The 21,918-nt window shown below is 50.3% G+C and overlaps 1 protein-coding gene across 13 annotated transcripts in view; it reads right to left on the minus strand.

Annotated features, from left to right (window-relative positions):
- Window positions 1-21,918, minus strand: part of LOC102159510 (dehydrogenase/reductase SDR family member on chromosome X) — a 334,565-nt gene that overhangs the window by 289,340 nt on the left and 23,307 nt on the right. For 12 of the 13 annotated variants that reach the window (XR_002341343.1, XR_002341344.1, XR_002341342.1 and 9 more), the window contains exon 2: window positions 3,268-3,375. The exons of the other annotated variant lie outside the window; for it this stretch is intronic. Coding sequence is in view for 2 of the 12 variants with exons in the window: in XM_021082457.1 (XP_020938116.1) it covers window positions 3,268-3,375 (108 nt within the window). In the remaining 10 variants the exon portion in view is untranslated. The remainder of the gene's footprint in view (window positions 1-3,267; window positions 3,376-21,918) is intronic. 13 annotated transcript variants of the gene reach the window in all.

Here is a 21,918-nt window from a genome sequence, read left to right on the forward strand (position 1 = left end):
CTAGTCCTCCTCCTACCTTCCCACTCGTCCTCCTCCTACCTTCCCAACTAGTCCTCCTCCCACTTCCCAACTAGTCCTCCTCCTACCTTCCCACTCGTCCTCCTACCACTTCCCAACTAGTCCTCCTCCTACCTTCCCTACTAGTCCTCCTCCCACCTTCCCAACTAGTCCTCCTCCCACCTTCCCAACTAGTCCTCCTCCCACTTCCCAACTAGTCCTCCTCCTACCTTCCCACTCACCCTCATCCTACCTTCCCAACTAGTCCTCCTACTTTCCAACTAGTCCTCTCCTACCTTCGAACTAGTCCTCTCCTACCTCCAACTAATCCTCCTCTTAATCTTCCCACTAGACCTTCTCCTAAACTTCCCACTAATCCTCCTATCTTCCAACTAGTCCTCCTCCTAATCGTCCCAATAGTCCTGACCTTCGCACTCACACTACCTTCCCAACTAGTCCTCCTCCTGACCTGCTCACTCGTCCTCATTCTACCTTCCCCACTAGTCCTCATCCTACCTTCCCACTAGTCATCATTCCACCTTCTCAATTAGACCTCATCCTACCTTCCCAAGGTTTGATCTCTGCCCAGGAACTTCCACGTGCTGTGGGTGCAGCCAAAAACAACAAAACAAAACAAAACAAAAAAGACATCATAAAAGGGATTAATAAATCCAGATGATGTCAAGAGGAACCTAAGAAATATTACGGCTTTTGTTCAAAGCTAATGTCTCCATATCATTTTTGCCAGCTGATTCAAACTTCTGCCTCAAACTGGATGGGAATATTCACAGAAGTCAAATGGATGCACTTGAACTGTCTTTACTTTCCTAGCAGAAGGAACTTCCTTCATTTTCAGAGAGGATTTCAGGATCGAAATTAGCCCTTAAAATTTTTCTCCTTTTCACAATAACCAAGACATGGCATCAACCCAAATGTCCACTGACAGATGATTGGATCAGGAAGATGTGGTCTATATACATAACGGAATACTACTCGGCCATAAAAAAGAACGAAATCATGCCATTTGCCGCAACATGGATGGAACTCGATCCCTCATATGGAGTGAAGTCAGTCAGAAAGAGAAAGACAAATACCATATGATATCGCTTATATCTAGAATCTAATAGATGGCACAAAGGAACCTTTCCACAGCAAAGAAAATCATGGACTTGGAGAATAGACTTGTGGTTGCCCAGGGGGAAGGGGAGGGACGGGGAGCTTGGAGTAAAGAGATGAGGAATGTAGCCTTCGGGATGGAGGAGCAATGGGACCCTGCTGTGTTGCACTGGCAACTCTGCCTAGTCACTTAGGACGGAGCCTGATCACAGGAGAAAAAAGAATGTATTCATGTATATGTAACTGGGTCACCATGCTGTGCAGTAGAAAAAAAAAAAAATATATATATATATAAAGAAATAAAAAGAAAAAAAGAAAAGAAAAAAAATTTCTCCTTTTTTAAATTACTTTAAAAAATTTTTTAAATTACAGTTGATTTACAATGTTCTGGCAGCTTCTGCTGTTCAGCAAAGTGACCCAGTTATGCACATACATACACACACATTCCTTTTCTGACAGTGACTTCCATCATATTCTGTCCCAAGGGACTAGACACCGTTCTCTGTACCGTACAGCAGAGCTGTTAGACATTTCAAAAAGAAACTAAACCAACTAACGATAACGGAAAAAATAAAAATAAAAATCACTAATATAAAAAGAAAGACATTTTCAAAAAGAAGAAGGAAAAATAAGAGCGTGTGTACAGGTTACAGCTGCAGAAGCTGCTGGATTCCATCACGGGGTAAGGATGACACGCCCAAGTCATATCTGAAGCCCTGACACCCAGAACCTCGGAGTGAGGCTGTGTTTGGCGAAAGGACTTTCAAGAGGGGAAGGAGGTAAGAAATGAGGTCACGGGGGGTGGGGTTCCCCTGTGAGGACACGGCTGTCCACACACCCAGGAGAGAGAGGCCTCGGGAGGGACCCGCCCTGCCCTGCCCGCCCCTGGGCTCAGACTCCAGCCTCCAGGACCGGGGGAGATAAATTTCTGCTGTTTAATCTGCCCAGTTTGTCACACAATTGTCACGACAGCTCTGGCAAAAGCTATTTTGTACTTATCATTGTGGACTGCACTGATTCACACAGAAAAAAAAAAAATGCCATCCATATTCAAGCAGAAACTCAACTTCTGCCCCGAACCGATGACCACAGGTCCTGCCTTTTTCAGCTTTTGAGCATCCCCTCATGTCTTGTGCACCTGTCGGATCTGTAAGCACATCATCCCTTCGGTACCTGGGTCCCCCACTTCCTCTAAAACTCAGAGGCAGACAGAGAGAGACACACACCACAGGAGAGCAGGTCTGTGTGGAATCTAAAACAGGGCACAGACGAACCATGCACAGAACAGAAACAGACTCACAGACACGGAGACCAGACGTGGGGTTGCCAAGGGGGAGGGAGAGGGAGGGGGCTGCATGGGGAGCTTGGGGTTCGCAGAAGCAAACCAGGACATGGAGAATGGATGAGCCATGAGGTCCTGCTGTGCAGCACAGGGAACTCTGTCCAGTCTCTTGGGATGGACCAGGATGGAAGATCGTTAAGAAAGGGAATATGTATGTCTCCGTCTGACCGTCTCACTTTGCTGTACGGCAGAAATTGACACAACCTTGTATATCAACTATACTTCAAACAATCAAAGACGTGGTACATATCTACAATGGAATATTACTCAGCCATAAAATAAGAATGAAATAATGCCATTTGCAGCAGCACGGATGGACCTAGAGGTTCTCATGCTACGTGAAATAAGTCAGAAAGAGAAAGACAAATATCATGAGATCGTGTTTAGGTGAAACCTAATATATGGTACAAATGAACCCATCTACAAAACCGAAACAGACTCACAGGCATGGAGACCAGACTTGGGGTCGCCCAGGGGAGGGAGGGAGAGGGATGGACCGGGAGTTTGGGTTCCTTGATGCAGACTCTGACCCTGAGAATGGACCAGCCATGACGCCCTGCTGGGCAGCCCAGGGAACTCTGTCCAGTCTCTCGGATAGACCAGGATGGAAGAGAATGTGAGAAAAAGAATGTATGTCTGTGTATGCCTGGGTCCCTTTGCTGTACAGCAGAACTTGGCACAACATTGTAAAACAATTACAGTCTTAAAAAAAAATAAAACACCATAGTTTTAAAAGAGAGAATAAAAAACAAACAATCAAGAAAGAAAATTAAAAATGACAACACGCAGGGCGCATGGCAGTCAGTCATCACCTATGATCACGTGCATGCCCAGTCTCGCCAAATGCTTCGCGGTGGCAAAGCCGATGCCCTCCGTCCCTCCGGTCACTATGGCAACGCGCCCGGGTTGTGGCGGGAAAACTGCGGAAGAAGCAAAGAGACAGCCGGGTAAGGTTTAGCGGCAGAGGACGCGCGTGGTGAGAATGACGGGCGTCGCGGGGGAGGGCGCGGCGCCCCGGGAGCCGGGGTCCCGCAGCTGTGGTTCCCAGCACCTCCATGTCCTCCAGGCTCTCAAGGGGCAAATGGAACATCGTGGCTCCGCCCTGAGGAATGACCGCCTGCAACAGGTCCCTGCTCATCCCCCACTGACACCTGCGCAGGAAGGATGCTTCCAAAGTCATTTGCACAAAGGTCTCCTTAACAGAGAGAATTTCCAGCTGCGGGGGGGGGGGGGGGCGTGTCCTGGATTAACCCACTCGGATTAGGTGATTTTCTCCCCAAGTCCTGATTTTTTTTTAATTTTTTGGGGGAGAGGGGCTTCACTCAATACAGAGGGTGTTTTAAAGTGTAAGTTTTCACCTCTGTATACTTTCTTTCCCAATTGTAGTTAGAAAATTGCATATGATGGATGCTGGGCAATTTTTTTTGTCTTTTTAGGGCTGCACCTGTGGCATAAGCAGGTTCCCAGGCTAGGGGTCGAGTCAGAATTGGAGCTTCCAGCCTACACCACAGACACAGCAGTGGGGGGATCCGAGCCGTGTCTGAGACCTACACCACAGCTCATGGCAACGCCAGATCCTTCACCCACTGAGCGAGGCCAGGGATGGAACCCTCATCCTCATGGATCCTAGTCAGGTTCATTACCGCTGAACCACGATGGGAACTCCCCGCTTCTGTAACTTTTGGAGGTGATCCTGTGATGTGTGCCGTGTTTCACATCCTGCAGACCTTCCCGCCGCAAGCAAACAACCCCAGTGTGACAGAATACAATTATCAAAGCTCAGGGGCCCGCAGGATGTCAGGATGGAGCGGGGAAACCAGTTACGTCTCTGGCAGGTCTCTGCTTCCCACCCATGCTGGGGGTCCCAGTCTGTGACAATACACCCCCCTGCCTCGTGACAGAGGAAGCCTGCTTCCTTTCCGGAGTTTGTCTCAAACATGTGGCCCCAACCTGCTACCTTTCTGCAAGTGCTGTGATAAAAGCAGCCTCATCCGTAGGAAGAGATGCCCCATCGCGCATCATCAGAGAAACGCAGCTCAAAACCCACACAAGGTGTGACATCCCGCCAGGCAGAATGATCATCACCCCAAAGACACAAATTCCAGCTGTCGGTGAGAAAAGGGACCCCTCCTACACTGTTGGTGGGAATGGAAATTGATTAATGCAGCCACTAGGCAGAACAGTATGGACGGTCCTCAGAAAACGCAATACAGAACCACCATATGATCCAGCAATCCGCTCCTGGCATCTATCCAGAGAAAAGCAAATTTCAAAAGATACACATACCCGATGTTCACAGCAGCACTATTCACAATAGCCAAGACACGAAACAACCTAAATGTCCATCGACAGAGGAATGGATAAAGAAGATGTGGTAGATATATACAGTGGAATATTACTCAGCCATAAAAAAGGAATGAAATAGGTGTCACATGTGGCAGTGGCTAAGGATCCCACGTTGCCACAGCCGTGGTGTAGTTGAAGCTGTGGCTCAGATTCCATCCCTGGCTTGGGAACTTCCATATGTCACAGGTGCAGCTGAAAAAAAAAAAAAAAAAAAAAGAACGAAATGATGCCACTTGCAGCCACATGGATGCAACTAAGATTATCATACAAAGTGAAACCAGACAGAAAAGACAAATACCATGGTATCACTGAAATGTGGACCCTGAGAAATACATCAAACTAGTGAATATAACAAAACAAGTAGACGCACAGACTAGAGCACAAACGGGCGGTGACCAGTGGGGATCGGGAAGGGGGGAGGTACCAACTCGTAAGTATAACATAAGGAGCTGCAAGGAGATACTGTACCACGTGGGAAGAAACCACTATTTTATAAGGATTATAAACGGAGTATAACCTTTACACATTGTGACTCACTGAGCTGTACACCTGTAACTTACTGGCATCACCTGCACCTCAATAAATAGATGGGGACAAAGAGAGAGATAAGGAGGGGGGGTAGATAGAAAGCTAGAGATGACAGATCGACAGACAGACAGACAGATAGATATAAATGATAGAGACAGATGATCCATAGATGGCAGATAGACCATAGATAGATGGATAGATGGACAGACAGGCGGACAGACAGGTTATAGATAAATAATAGTGATAGATAGATAGATAGATAGATAGATAGATAGATAGATAGATAGATAGATACGTAGGTAGGTAGGTAATGGAGAGAGAGGTGATAGGTGATAGCTTCAAAGATGATAGATACATACACAGGTACATACCCACATAAATGACAGACTGAGAGATGATGGGTCAATGACAACCAATAGAGGATAGATAGATAATTCAGATGATGACAGATACATACATATATATATACATACATAGAAGGAGGGAAGGAAGGAAAGAAAGAGAGAGAGAAAAAGAAAAAGAAGAAACAAACAAACAAAAAGGAAGAAAGGCAGGCAGACGGGAAAGAGGGGAAGGAAGAAAAAGAAGGAGAGAAAGAAAGAAAGAGAGACAGAGGTGTTATTTGAGGTAAGAAACAAGCACCGTATCATGTGGGCACAGCCCACGCGGTACCAGGGACTGCTTTTACTGAAAGCGTGTGTGTATTTATCTCCCGTCCCGGCTGGGTGTTTCCTGCAGAGGGACACGTTCTCACTCCGGACAGCATCCGACCGACGTGCGCACAGCCGCCCACCCGGTTCCCTTTCATGAGTGATACCATCGTCGTCTAAATCATGCGTCTCTCCCCAGAATTTACGGGATGGGATCAGGAGGAAGCAGAGCGTGCCGTCCACACTTGGCTTAGAAGCCTCCCCCTGTTCAACCCCAAGGACACCTGCCGCAAGGCCGCCTTCCAGGAAACGGACGTGGTTCCGCCCAGCCTCCACCACCTGACAGCTCCACGGCCCTTCCTCTGGCTTCCTACACTCTGCTCGCAGCTTCCACCCGCCATGCCCAGAAGCACCCCGAGGCCATGCATCCGCCTCCATCCCGCTCCCGAGGACGCGAGGCCACCTCTAGGTCCATGGACACTTCCCTCCCACTCACTCGGCCTTCTGAGCCCCCTCAAAGTCCTCCCGCATCCACAGCCTCTGCACGGCCGTCCTCGCTTCTTCCATCCTGCTCCCCAACACCCTTCCCGCCTCTGTCCACCACCCGCACCTGCGGCCACCATGGTCCCAGCAACACCCCACGGTCCTGTACCACAACCCGAGATTCCTCGGCAGCCACAGCGAAGGACCCCGCTCGGAAGGGGGCTGACAGCACACGTGCGCCCTCCCTCCCAGTCTGAAGCCCAGAATGGTCCAGAGTCAAGGGTCCCCATTACCAGGGTCTGCCCGGGGCCTCTCTCCTCAGTGATAGATGGCCGTCTTCTGCATGTCCTCACATGGGCCTCCTGCTAAGCGTTCCTGTCCACATGCCCCTTTGCACAAGGACCCGGTCCTGCTGGCTGAACACTCACCGGAAGGACCTCACACTGAACTTGCTCACCTGCACCTGTGCAGGTGCACGGAGCTAGGACCAGCTATCCTTTGCGGTGGTGGAGGCGGGGGGGAGGCATGAGTCACACGCTCACCACGGGTACACACATGCAGCCACATGGGGACATGCCAGCCCTCCTGGACAGAGCCGCCGGGGGCAGTGAGCCAGTCCCCTGTATCTTCCTGACGCTGGTCAGTGCCCACGCACACCCCTGCCACGTCTCTCCCAAACCCCGCCGCCAACAGATCCAGGGGGTCCCCTGAAATCACCTGCACTGTCACCCCCCCTCTTCTCCACACCCTGTATGTCTGTGACCCTGGGCTCCAACCAGCTCCCAGGGTCGGCTCCTCTCCCGAGGATGTTCACACGAGCCCTGCGTAAATTCCAGACAGAACTGCTCCCAGGTGCACCAGCTGCTGGGACCCCGGCTCCAGATGCCCATCCACCAGCCGCCACCGCCCAGAAGCTCGCTGCTCCCTTCCTCCCCAAGCACCGAGTTCTGCAGCCTCACGAGCCAGCACTGCAGCCACTCGCCTTCGGATTTCTTTTCAGATTATCCTGCGACTCAGGAAGAAGCTCAGGGGAGACCGTGGCTCACCGGACATGTGGCGAGCGTCCGAGATCGTGGGTGCGGGGGCAGAGCTCCCGTCCAGACCGTGTTTAGAGCAGCCCTCAGGGCTCGGCGATGGCCAGCGCTTGGGAAACGGCGAGATGAGGCTCTCGGAGCCCACGGCACGTGAGCGGCGGCTCCGAGTGTTAAGAGAGAAGAACAAAGCTGACGCCACATCAGATCCTTAAACTTTAAGCTCCGTGTTCGATGGCTTTGTGGTGTTCAGAAGGTTGCCCAGAACGGGACGCAAACAGCACAGCCCGTTCTCCAGGCCCTAACCTTTAAACGGATAACACTTTTCTTTCTCTCTTTTTATTTTTATTATTATTATTTATTTTATTATTTTTTTTTTTTTAGGGCTGCACCCACAGCATATGGAAGCTACCAGCCTAGGGATCGAATCAGAGCTGCAGCTGCCGGCCTCCACCACAGCCTCAGCCATGCAGGATCAAGCCGTGTCTTCGACCTACACCACTGCTCACGGCAACGCCAGATCCTTAACCCACTGAGCGAAGCCAGGGATCGAACCTGCGTCCTCATGGATGTTCATCGGATTCACTTCCACTGCGCATAACACATCTCTGTTCATCTAGAGATAAGACGGTACAGAGCAGAGAACACGATTTGTCTTGTATGAGTCTGACACGAACACTCTGACCGGATCCCCGTGGGCAGGTGCAAGAACAAAGGATTCTAACACCCAGAGGCAACAGCAACCACAACAACCCCAACCTGGCCTTTAAAAAACGCTTTATGAAAAAGCCAATCAATCAATGGAAAATGGACAAAAGACCTGAATAGACATTTCTCCAAAGAAGATATACAGATGGCCAACAACACATGAAAAAATGCTCACATCGCTGATTATAAGAGAAATGCAAATCAAAACTACCATGAGATACACCTCACACCAGTCAGAATGGCCATCATTAACAATCCACAAATAACAAGTGCTGGAGGGGCTGTGGAGAAAAGGGAACCCTCCTGCACTGTTGGTGGGAATGTAAACTGGTCAGCCACTATGGAGAACAGTTTGGAGATACCTTAGAAATCTATACATAGAACTTCCATATGACCCCGCAATCCCACTCTTGGGCATCTATCCGGACAAAGCTCTACTTAAAAGAGACACATGCACCGCATGTTCATTGCAGCCCTATTCACAATAGCCAGGACATGGAAACAACCCAAATGTCCATCGACAGATGATTGGATTCGGAAGATGTGGTGTATATACACAATGGAATACTACTCAGCCATAAAAAGAATGACATAATGCATTTGCAGCAACATGGATGGAACTAGAGAATCTCATCCTGAGTGAAATGAGCCAGAAAGACAAAGGCAAATACCATATGATATCACTTATAACTGGAATCTAATATCCAGCACAATGACATCTCCTCAGAAAAGAAAATCATGGACTTGGAGAGAGACTTGTGGTGCCTGATGGGAGGGGGAGGGAGTGGGAGGATCGGAGCTTGGGCTTATCAGACACAACTTAGAATAGATTTACAAGGAGATCCTGCTGAGTAGCATTGAGAACTTGTCTCGATACTCATGTTGCAACAGAAGAAAGGGTGGGGGAAAAATGTAATTGTAATGTATACATGTAAGGATAACCTGACCCCTTGCTGTACAGCGGGAAAATAAAAAATTATATATAAAATAAATAAAAAAAATAAATAAATAAATAAAACTTGGTTATTCTAACACTAATTTCTGCTAAAAGCCCTTCTGAGAAAAAAAAAAAAAAAAAAAACGCTTTAAGAATAAAACAAAACAAAACAAAACAGAGTTCCTGTGGCTCCTCGGGTTAAAATCCTAACATAGTGTCATGTGGATACGGGTTTGATCCTGGCCTCACTCAGTCAGTCAAGGATCCAGCGTTGCTGTGAGCTGGGGTGTAGGTCACAGATGCAGCTCAGATCTGGCATTGCTGTGGCTGTGGTGTAGACCGGCAGCTGGAGCTCCAATTCGACCCCTAGCCTGGGAACCTCCATATGCTGCTGGTGCACCTAAAAAAGCAAAAACAAAACAAAAACCAAAAATAAAAAAAGAATGAAGGCCACAGATGCACTCTCGCAGGTATCAGACACATGTGAACAAAAAAACCTTCACTGCAGCCTGTTTGCAAAAGAAAGATCTTTAGTCTGAATGTCCTTTTTCTTTTCAACACCAATCCAAGTTGCATCTGTGACCTACAGCACAGCTCGCAGGCAATGCCGGACCTTAACCCATTAAGCAAGGCCATGGATCGACCCATATCCTCATGGCGGACCCGTCTACACTGCCTGTCTTATCAGACAGGGGTAAGCCGTCCTGGAATCCTTTCCAGAGCACGTGGGTTATAGTTTCTGCCCTTCCTCCGTAAGTTCTTAGTTCGTGTGCTCGACTGGGAAATAAAATACAGCTCTTTAAAGAGTCTCAGGGATTAGAGGCTGGGATGAACAGACACAGACTACTCGGTATAAAATGTTTATCCACAAGGACGTGCTGTCTAGCACAGCGAGGTTACTCAATATTTTTAATCATCACCTCTATGGGAAAAGAATCTGAAAAAAAATGAATGGATATGCGTGTGTGCAGGCCTATATCACTCCGCTGTACCCTGGGCACTAAGGCAACATTGCAAATCAACTCTACTCCAAAACAAAATAACATATGAATTAAAAAAAGAAGAGAGGGAAACCCCACATAAAATAGAAAAAGAGAGGGAGCATTAGGGAAGCAAATCAAAGCCCCAAGGGGATACTGCTTACAACTCTGAGGATGACAGCTACATTAGGGGAAAGAAGAAAAAGAAAAGCAAAAAAAACAGAAAATAACAAAGTGCTGAGGCTGCAGAGAACTGCAACCCTCCTCCACTGCTGGTGGGGATGTAACACCGTGCAGCCACTTTGGAAAGAGTCGGTGTCCTTCCAAAGGCACAGCCCGCCCATCCCATTCCTAGGACTGTGCCGGAGAAACCCAACCATGTACCCAAAGGTCTATGCAGCGTAAATGAAACCATGTATGCATAGGTCTATGCCAAAGAAATGAAACCATGTACCGATGTACCCAGGTCATCAGGATAAATGAAACCATGTACCCACAGGTCCATGCAGGATAAATGAAACCATGTACCCAAGTCTACGCAGGGAAATGAAACCATGTACCCACGGGTCCATGCGGATAACGAAACCATGTCCACGTGGTACCCATCAGGGAAATGAAACCATGGACACGGGTCTATGAGGAAATGAAACCATGGACCACGGGTCTATGCAGGGAAACGAAACCATGGACCCACGGGTCTATGCAGGGAAATCGAAACCATGGACCCACGGGTCCCATGCAGCGGAAAGAAACCATGGACCCACGGGTCTATGCAGGGAAACGAACCATGGACCACGGGTCTATGCAGGGGAAGTGAAACCATGACCCCACGGTCTATGCAGGGAAACGAAACCATGGACCCACACGTCTTGCAAGGGAAACGAAACCATGTACCCTCGGGTCTATGCAGGGAAATGAAACCATGTACCACGGGTCCATGCAGCGTAAATGAAACATGTACCCACAATTTCTATGCAGGGAAACGAAACGATGTACCCACAGGTCATGCAGGGAACGAAACGTGTACCCACGGGTCCATGCAGGGAAACGAAATGATGGGACCCACGGGTCTATGCGGGAAATGAAGGCCATGGACCCACATTCTCTACGGGAAATGAAACCCCATGTACCCACGGGTCTATGGGAAGAAATGAAACCAGGACCCACGGTCTATGCAGCGTAAATGAAACCATGTACCCCACGGGGTCCTATGAGAAACGAAACATGGACCCACGGGTCATGCAGGGAAACGAAACAGCACTCAGGTCTATGCAGGGAATGAAACCATGGACGGGTCTATGCAGGGAGTGAAACCATGTACCTACGGGTCTATGCAGGAAGTGAAACCAGGACCGGTCTATGCAGGGAATGAAACCATGGACCCACGGGTCTATGCAGGGAAATGAAACCATGGACCCACGGGTCTATGCAGGGAAACGAAACCATGTGCCCACGGGTCCATGAGGGAAAGAAACCATGGACCACGGTAACGCAGGAATGAAACCATGGACCCACACGTCTATGCAGGGAAATGAAACATGGACCACGGGTCTAATGCAGGGAAAGAAACCATGGACACGGGTATGCAGGGAAACGTAAACCATGTACCACATGTCTATGCAGGGAAATGAAACCATGTACCACGGTCATGCAAGGAAGTGAAACCATGGACCCACGGGTCATGCAGGGAAACGAAACCATGGACCACGGGTCATGCAGGGAAATGAAACCATGGACCCACGGGTCAAGCAGGGAAAGGACCATGGACCCACACGTCTATGCAGGGAAATGAAACCATGGACCCACGGGTCTATGCAGGGAAACGAACATGGACCACGTATGCAGGGAAACGTAACCATGTAACACATGTCTATGCAGGGAAATGAAACCATGTACCCACGGGTCTATGCAGGAAAGTGAAACCATGGACCCCGGGTTATGCAGGGAATGAACCATGGACGCCGGGTCTATGCAGGGAAAGAAACCATGACCCACGGGTCATACAGGGAACGAAACATGGACCCACGGGTTATGCAGGAAATGAACCCTGGACACGGGTCTATGCAGGGAAACGAAAACCGATTGTACCCACGGTCTATGCCGGAATGAACCATGACCCAGGGTTCTATGAGGGAAACGAAACCATGACCCACGGGTCTATGCAGGAAGAAAAGAAACAATGCATGGACCCCACGGGGTGTCTTATTGGGTCAGGGGAAATGAAAGACCATCGGGACCCACCAGGGTTTCTCTATGCAGGGCCGAAAATGAAAACCACGTTGGGTACCCACGGGTCTATGCAGGAGAAATGAAACCATGGACCCACGGTTATGCAGGGAATGAACCATGGACCCACGGGTCTATGCAGTGAAGGAACTGAAACCCATGGACCACGGGTCTATGCAGGGAATGAAACCATGGACCCACGGTCTATGCAAAGGGGAAACGAAACAACCATGGACCCACGGGTCTATGCAGCAAATGAAACATGGACCCACGGGTCTATGCAGGGAAGAAACCATGACCACGATCTATGCAGGGAAGTAAACATGGACCCACGGGTCTATACAGGGAAACAAAACCATGGACCCACGGTCTATGCAGGGAAAAACCATGGACCCACGGTCTATCAGGGAAGAAACCATGGACACCACGGTTCTATGCAGGGAAATGAAACCATGACCCAGGGTCTATCAGGAAGTGAAACCATGGACCCACGGGTCTATGCAGGGAAGTGAACCATGGACCCACGGGTCTATGCAGGGGAAGGAAACCAACCCCACGGTCTATGCAGGGAAATGAAACCATGGACCACGGCTATCAGGAAACAAACCATGGCCCACGGGTCTATGCAGGGAAATGAAACCATGGACCCACGGGTCATGCAGGGAAATAAACCATGACCCACGGGTCTATGCAGGAAATGAAACCATGGACCACGGGTTATGCAGGAAAAGAAACCATGGACCCACGGGTTATGCAGGGAACGAACCATGACCACGTCTATGCAGGGAAATGAAAACCATGGACCCACGGGTCTATGCAAGGAAGTGAAACCATGGACCCACGGGTCTATGCCAGGGAAGTGAACCATGGACCCACGGGTCATATGCAGGGGAAAAGGAAAACCATGGACCCACGGTCTATGCAGGGAAACGAAACCATGGACCACGGGTCTATGCAGGGAAACGAAACCATGGACCCCACGGGTCTATGCAGGGGAAGTGAAACCATGACCCACGGTCTATTGCAGGGAATGAAAACCATGTGACCCACGGGTTCTATGCCAGGGAAGGGAAAAACCATGGACCCACGGGTCTATGCAGGAAGTGAAACCATGGACCCACGGGTCTATGCAGGGAAACAAACCATGGACCCTACCGGGTCTATCAGGGAAACGAAACCATGGACCCACGGGTCTATGCAGGGAAACTGAAACACCATGGACCCAGGGGTCTATGCAGGGAAGCGAAACCATGACCCACGGGTCTATGCAGGGAAAGAAACCATGGACCACGGGTCTATGCAGGGAAACGGAAAAACCATGGACCCACGGGTCTATGCAGGGAAACGAAAACCATGGACCCACGGGTCTATGCAGGGAAGAAAACCATGGACCCACGGGTCTATGCAGGGAAACGAACATGGAACCACGGAGGAACCGCATGGGTACCCCCCACGGAGTCCTAATATCAAAGGGAACACATACAGGAAAGAAACCATGGACCCACGGGTCTATGCAAAGGTGAAGATGAAACCATGGACCCACCGTCCTATGCAGGGAAGTGAAACCATGGACCCAGGTCTATGCAGGGAAATGAAACCATGGACCCACGGTCTATGCAGGAAGTGAAAACCATGGACCCACGGGTCTATGCAGGGAAATGAAACCATGGACCCACGGTCTATGCAGGGAAGTGAAACCATGGACCCACGGGTCTATGCAGGGAAGTGAAACCATGGACCCACGGGACTATACAGGGAAACGAAACCATGGACCCACGGTCTAGTGGAAGAAAATGACCCACGGGTCTATGCAGGGAAGCCATGAACGGAGCAGGATGGGACCACGGCGCAGAACGACCATGGACCCACGGGTGCTATGCAGGGGAATGAAAGCCATGACCCACGGGTCTATGCAGGGAGTGGACCACGGGTCTATGCAGAAGGGAAACCATGGAACGGGTCCATGGTACCCAGGGGCCAGGAACGGCATGCGGAGGCTATACAAAAAAACCAGACCACGGTCTATGCAGGGAAACGAAACCATGTACCCACGGGTCTATGCAGGGAAACGAAACCATGTACCCACGGTCTATGCAGGGAAATGAATCCATGTATAACAGGTTTATGCAGCATAAAGAAACCGTGTACCCACGGGTCTATGCAGCATAAAGAAACCATGGACCACGGGTCTATGCAGCATAAAGAAACCATGGACCTTCGGTCTATGCAGGGAAACGAAACCAATTATCCACTCAAATATCTCTGAAAATGTTCACAGCAGCACTAGTCACAACAGCAGAAAATTGAGAACAACCCAAGTGTCCTTAATGGATGGGTGGATGGATGGATGATGGGTGGATGGGTGATGGATAGATGACAGATGGATGGGTGGAGGGTGGATGGTGGAGGTGGATAACAGATGATGGACAGATGATGGATGATGGACAGGTAATGTTGGATGGATGAATGGACAGATGGATGGATGATGGACGGGTGGATGGGTGGAGGATATGTGGACGGACAGACCGATGATGGATACACAGCATGGGGTCCATCCACACAATGGAATATGACTTAGTCATGAAAAGGAGTGACACAGGCTGCCAAGTGGATGGACCTTGAATCCACCACATTCAGAGAGAAGCCAGACCCAGAAGGACACCTGTTTCCAAGATTCAACTTATAATAAATACGCCAACGGGCCACTGCGTGGAGATGGAGTGTACCGGATGGTCGCCAGGGCAAACAGGCATGGGGAGTGGTGGGTGAGAGGCACAGGGCACTGAGAAGGGAAAGGGCGGAAGAACTCCCTTTGCCTTTGGAAGAACCGCCTTAGTATGGAAACGGATTAGATCCTCTGTGCCTCAATCCTAAAATGAGGCGGGTAGAAGAGGAAACCCACAAAGACATTCAGGTCCTACACTCCACAGTTCCTTAGTCCTGGAGTGCCCTGGTGGCTCAGCGGGTTAAGGATCGGTGCTGTCACCACAGGAAATGGAGTCAATGCCATGGCCTGGGTTCAACCCCCGACCCGGGCACTTCTGCATCCCTTGGTACCCAGCCTCCCCCCCAGATTAAAAAACTCATTGGGTCCTACAAGCAGTCGTCGGTAGAACAGGCGTGTGGCAAGAGCGAGGCTGGATCACGAAGCAGGCCCAGTTCATGGGTCCGGCTCATGGTGTCAGCGCAGCCACCTCCCCTCGGATGTCCTGGGGAGGTGCCCGTCCTCCAGAAGCCAAGAAGGAAAGCAAGATCGGGGGCAGCACTGAGGGCAGGTTTTGCCCTCACCCTCGGCACAGAACTAGCCAAGAGGCAGGAGTATTTTCCATTTGGGTGCCCACAGGTCTGATTTTTTTAGGGGGGTGGGGGAGTGAATCCACCCCAGAAGCATTGTTTTTGGCCGCACCCGGCCGGGGTGGAACCCCCGCCACAGCCGCGACCCCCCCCCCCCCCCGCCACAGCCGCGACCCCAGCGGCTGCTGCGACAATGTAACCAAGCTAGCGCCCTGTGAGGCTCCCGGGCACACAAGCTGTTGTTCTGTGTCCCCCATGTCTTGCTTTTGGGGAATAAGCTTCAGCCTCCAGGACCATCCTCCCTGAGCCCCAAAGAGCAGGTGCCCACAGGTGCTGATCAGGGAAGGGAAGGGAGGCAGAGACCCCGAGGGGCCGTCAGGAGACCACCGTGCCGCCTGGGGGCAGGTCCTGGTTCCCCCTCAAGGACACACACGGCAATGTCTTTGAGCCCTTCTGCAGAACTAAACCCCCGACAGACGGAAGACGTTAATACCTGACGAAGCCTTCTTTATTCTGGGAAGAAGGGACGACCACCAGGACCAGTTCTGGGGCCACGACACACCAGCTCTGAAAGACAAAGCAAGCTTGCCTCTGCCCTGATCCTTATTTGAGGCCCTATTTCCCACTCCCCAAACTACACAACCACCTCCTAATCTCTCCCAAAGAGGGTGCAGTCTTTAAGGCACGAGCCTGCTGTGGCCCCCTCTGCCTGGCAAAGCAGTAAAGCTATCTTGTTCTCTTTCACCCACAACTCTGTCTCTGCGTTTCTATTCAGCACCCGTGTAGAGACACCAAGTTTCATCAAGAGCAGGGTACATGTAACAGAGGAAATGACCTGGGAGCCAGCACAGTCTCGCCTGAAATGAGAAATACCCTGTAGGACCTGAAGTGAGCAAAGGACCAAAACACCCGAGTCGAATTTTTATAGGTCACTTATTGGTGGGTTGTCAATAAACCAGAGAAATGATGCAGTTAAAAAAAAAAAAAAAAAAAAAAAAAAAAAACAGGATACAAAGCGTTATTTTGTTTTGTTTTGTTGGCCGCCCTGCAGCATGCAGAGATCCCAGGGTGGCGATCAGACCTGAGCCGCAGCTGTGACCTACATCACAGCTGCGGCGATGCGAGATCCTTAACCCGCCGCGCCAGGCTGGGGCTCAAACCTGCATCCTGGTGCTGCTGAGAGGCTGCCAATCCTGTTGCATCACAAGGGACCCCCCTAGGATACCAAGCTTTATGTAGCGTACAATGATGCCTACAGAGAAATAAAATCACAAAGCAAGCTACAGATTCAAGGCAATTCCCATCAAATTACCCATGACATTTTCACAGCACTAGAACAATCACTTTTTTAAGAAAGAGAAATAAATCAAATGTTCATAACAAAAAAAAAAATCATGCCCACCAATAATGCCTCTGAGAAGCAGAATTCAACGGCAAGCAATCTTTGAAATCAACAGAGAGGAGCTCCCTGGTGGCTCAACAGGTTAAGGATCCAGAGTTGTCACTGCTGTGAGGTGGTTCGATCCCTGTCCCAGGAAGTTCCACACGCAGCAGTGGGTCCAAAAAAAATTTTTTTTGCTTTTTTTTTTGCCTTTTTTAAACATTTTTTGCATTAAAGTTGGTCGACAGTGTTCTGTCAATTTTCTGCTGTACAGAAAAGTGACCCAGTCACACACACACATACACACACACACACACACATTTCTTTTCTTACGCTATCCTGCATCATGCTCCATCACAAGGGACTCGATAGAGTTTCCTGTGCTCTACAGCAGGATCTCTTTGCTTCCCCCCCCAATACAAATTTTTAGTACAATAAAAAAAATTAACTCACATGCATTAAATGCAGCCAAAAAAATTTTTTAATAAAATAAAATAAAAATGACAGAGGTAGGGACTTTTCCACAGGGGGAGGACACCTGGCAGTGAAGTCCTTCAATCTGAGGCGATGAAATTTTTTTTTTGACAGTTTGCTCATTTATTCCTGAGGGGCTTGGCCCCTGTACTCCTCAGACCCACCCCACCCCTGGCCCCGTGTCTAACTGGTTTTCTCTTACTGGGATCTATGCAGGTAAAGTATATGTTGGTTACTTACTGATCTCTGCAGAGACCCGGACTGAGAGGACACACAGAGAGACAGAGACAGAGAGAGAGGTTTATTTGAAGTGACTGATTCCACTGCAGAGGGGCCAAACAATCTGCAGAGTAGACCAGCTGAGGTTCAAGCTCGAGTCCCAAGACCCCCTGGAGGCAGAACTCCTTCTTCCTTGGGAAACCGCAGGTCCTTTTTGGCTCCTAAGATCTTCAACTGATTAGACAAGGCCCACCCACTTTACGGAGCACAATCTGGTTCACTCAAAGTCTACTGATGTCAGTGGGCCTTTTGGGGCAGGGGTTGTTTTTGTGGCCACACCCATGACATGCAGATTCCCCGGCCAGAGATCAAACCTGTGCCACAGCTGTGACAATGCCAGATCCTCAACCTTCTGAGCCACCAGGGAACTCCTATCACCATTTCTTTTTCATTGAAGTAGAGTTGACTCACAATGCTGTCTTAGTTTCAGGTGTACAGCCACGTGACCCAGTTATACACATAACTACACACACACACACACTCATTATTTTCCAGATCCTTTCCCCTTATAAGTTATTACAAAATACTAAGTATACTTCTGTACGCTAGGTCCTTATTGGTTCTCTATTTTATATGCAGTGGTATGTAGACATTAATCCCAAACTCCTCGTTAATCCCTGCTCCCCCCATCCCCTTTGGTAACCATAGGTTTGTTTTCTATGTCTAGGAGTCTCTTTCTTTTATAAATAATTTCATTTGTGTCTTTTTTTTTTTTTTTTTTTGTCTTTTTAGGGCCACACCCATGGCACATGGAAGTTCCCAGGCTAAGAGTCGAATTGGAGCTGTAGCCACCAGCCTACACCACAGCCACAGCCACAGCTACAGCCATGCCAGAGCCGAGGCGCATATGCACCCTACACCAGGCTTATAGCAATGCCAGATCCCTAACCCGCTGAGCGAGGCCAGGGATCGAACCTGCATCCTCAAGGGTACCACTCAGATTCTTTTCCACTGAGCCACAATGGGACCTCCCATTTGTGTCATATTTTAGATCCTACATATAAGTGATGTCTTATGGTACTTGTCCTTCTCTGTCTGACTGATTAAGTATGAACACCTCTAAGTCTATCCGTGTGGCTGCATGAGTTCAATGTTAATCTCACCCTTTTGTTTGTTTGTTTGTTTTTTCTTAATTTTATGGCCACACCTGCAGCACATGGAAGTTCCCGGGCCAGGGAGTGAATCCAAGCCAGCGCTGTGACCTACATATACCACAGCAGCAAAACCTGGGATCCTTTAACCCACTGCATCAGGCCAGGAATCGGACCCACACCTGCACAGTAACCTGAGGTGCTGCAGTGGGATTCTCAAGCCCCTGCACCGTGGCAGGAACGCCTTAATCTCACCTTTAAAAAAAACCTTCCCAGCAGCACGTGGACCAGAGTTTGACCACATCCCTGGGTCCGTGGCTCAGCCGCGTCACCATAAAATTAAGCAGCACAAAGCCTAAGAATCTTTACATTTTCCAAGAGCCCTAACTAGTTTCCAAAGGGCATGGTTAGGAGCACAGACCCAGCTAAGTGTGCGAACTGCTTCCCCAGCTGAGCCGTGGCCCCCGGTGAAGACTTGACGTGAAAGCAGGTGCCATTCCCAAGGCCAGGGCTGGGCAGGAGCCCAACGCAACACAGCCGTGCCCGGCCTGCCCGTGCCTGGCATCCTCCACGCACAGGTGAGACCTGCTCGCTGGATGCTGGATGCACAGGTAAGCCAGCCACGGCCTCAGGCACCCGGCAGGGGAGGCAGGGTGGGTCAGGGCAGCGTGGATGAAGAGCCAGCCTCAAGCCAGCCTGGCACAGTCACAAGCACGGCCACCTGGCCCCTCGGCAGCAGGCAGGGAAGAGCGGGAGGGGCTGGCAGGTCTCCCGGACGTTCCGCCTAGAAAGTCAGCCTCATGAGACCCCTAAACCTCGCCTCCCACAGCCGACGCCACTAAACCCCGTGGCAATTCCCTCCAAACCGAAGAACAAGGGGCCCACTCGACTGTCTTAAGGTGACTGCACATCCCAGGTGATCTTGTTTTTTGGGGGGGTGGGCACACCTATGCCATATGGAGGTTCTCAGGCTAGGGGTCAAATCAGAGCCACAGCCACAGCAACGCAGGATCCGAGCCACATCTGCAACCTACACCACAGCTCACGGCAACACCAGATCCTTCACCCACTGAGCGAGGCCAGGAATTGAACCCGCATCCTCATAGAGACTAGATGGGCTCATTACCGCTGAGCCACAAAGGGAACTTCCCACGGGGGATTTTTAAGGCAGAGAAAATACTCTGCCTCATGTCCTAATGATGGATACAGGGCATGACTCCGTTGTCCAAACACCATCAGTGAGCCCTGATTAAACTATGGCCGTGTAGGTTCATCGGTTGTAACTATGTAACTTCTGCTGGGGGATTTCTTTATTCATTTATTTTCCTGGCCACCCCCTGCAGCATGCAAACGTTCCCAGGCCAGGGACAGAATCTGCGCCACAGCCATGACCCGAGCCGCAACAGTGACGACGCTGGATCTTTAACCACTAGGCCACCAGGGAACTCCAGCTGGGGATGTGGATAGCAGGGAGGTTGTGCCTGGGGGGAGTGGGGGTGGCGGCGAGGGGAAACGGGAAACCTGTGTGCTCTCCTCTCACGTTTGCTGGGAACAAAAAACTGCTCTAAAATAGAGGCTACACAGACAGAGAGAGAACAGACTTGCGGTTGCCAAGAGGGAGGGGTGGGGGAGGGATGGACAGGGAGTTTGGGGTTCGCAGATGCAAACTATTATATAAAAGATGAACAAACAACCTGGTCCCGCTGTATAGCACAGGGAATGATATGCAGTCTCCCGGGAGAGGCCACGGTAGGAAAGAATGGAAAAAAGAATCTATGTACATGCATCGCCCAGTCACTCGGCTGTAGGGCAGGAATGGCTACAATGTTATAAATCGACTGTACTTTAAAAAAAAATTAGCCATTCCCACTGTGGCTCAGCGGGTGAAGAAGCCAACATAGGATCCGTGAGGATGCAGGTTCGATCCCTGGCCTCGCTCAGTGGGTTAAGGATCCAGTGTTACAGCAACCTGCGGTGTAGGTGGCAGAGGCAGCTCGGATCCCGTGCTGCTGTGGCTGTGGTATAAGCTGGCTGCTGCGGCGCCCATTCAACCCCTAGCCTGGGAACTTTCATATGCCACAGGTGCAGCCGTAAAAAGAAAAAAAAAGACAAAACTTAAATTTTTAAATTTCTAAAATAGAATATTAATTGTCTGGCCACACCCATGGCATATGGACGTTTCTGGGCCAGGGATTGAACCCAAGCCACAGCCATGACCAAAGCACAGCAGTGACAACAGTCGGTCCTTAGCCCACCGTGCCACAAGGAAACTTCTATTTAAAAAAAAAAAAAAAAAAAAAAAGGAGTTCCCGTCGTGGCGCAGTGGTTAACGAATCCGACTAGGAACCATGAGGTTGCGGGTTTGGTCCCTGCCCTTGCTCAGTGGGTTAACAATCCGGCGTTGCCATGAGCTGTGGTGTAGGTTGCAGACGAGGCTCGGATCCCACGTTGCTGTGGCTCTGGTGTAGGCCGGTGGCTACACCTCCGATTCGACCCCTAGCCAGGGAATCTCCATATGCCGTGGGAGCGGCCCAAAGAAATAGCAAAAAGACAAAAATTAAAAAAAAAAAAAAGTTCCGTTGGGAGTTCCCACTGTGGCAAACAGGATCAGTGGCATCTCAGGAGCACTGGGTCGCAGGTTCAATCCCCAGCCCGGCACAGTGGGTTAAAGAGCCGGCATTGCCACAGCTGCAGCATAGGTCAGAGGGTCCAAGCGCTGGTCAGGAAGGACCAACCCCGGAGGAGAGGGCTGTGGCGAGAGGCCCCAGGGTGACCGGGAAAAATGCGCAATGCGGCACAGACAACAGCCCCTGCATGGACCCAAGAAGGACCCTTCTGTAGAGTTCCCTTTAGTATCTGAACATAAGCCGCACCCCCACTGCGGGCTGGAGGCGGGTGATGCAATGGGCCACTGGGAGAGGCCCCCGGCTGCCCGGGAGCACATGGGGAAGCAGGTGGGTGATGGCGAGAGGCAGCTGAGCTCCGCAGCCCCGGCCTCATCTGGATGGACTCAGGTGCTCTGCCTGCCAGCTGGGGCAGCACGACAACGAATGGC

Source organism: Sus scrofa, unplaced genomic scaffold (assembly GCF_000003025.6).
Source record: "Sus scrofa isolate TJ Tabasco breed Duroc unplaced genomic scaffold, Sscrofa11.1 Contig905, whole genome shotgun sequence".
NCBI lineage: Eukaryota > Metazoa > Chordata > Mammalia > Artiodactyla > Suidae > Sus > Sus scrofa.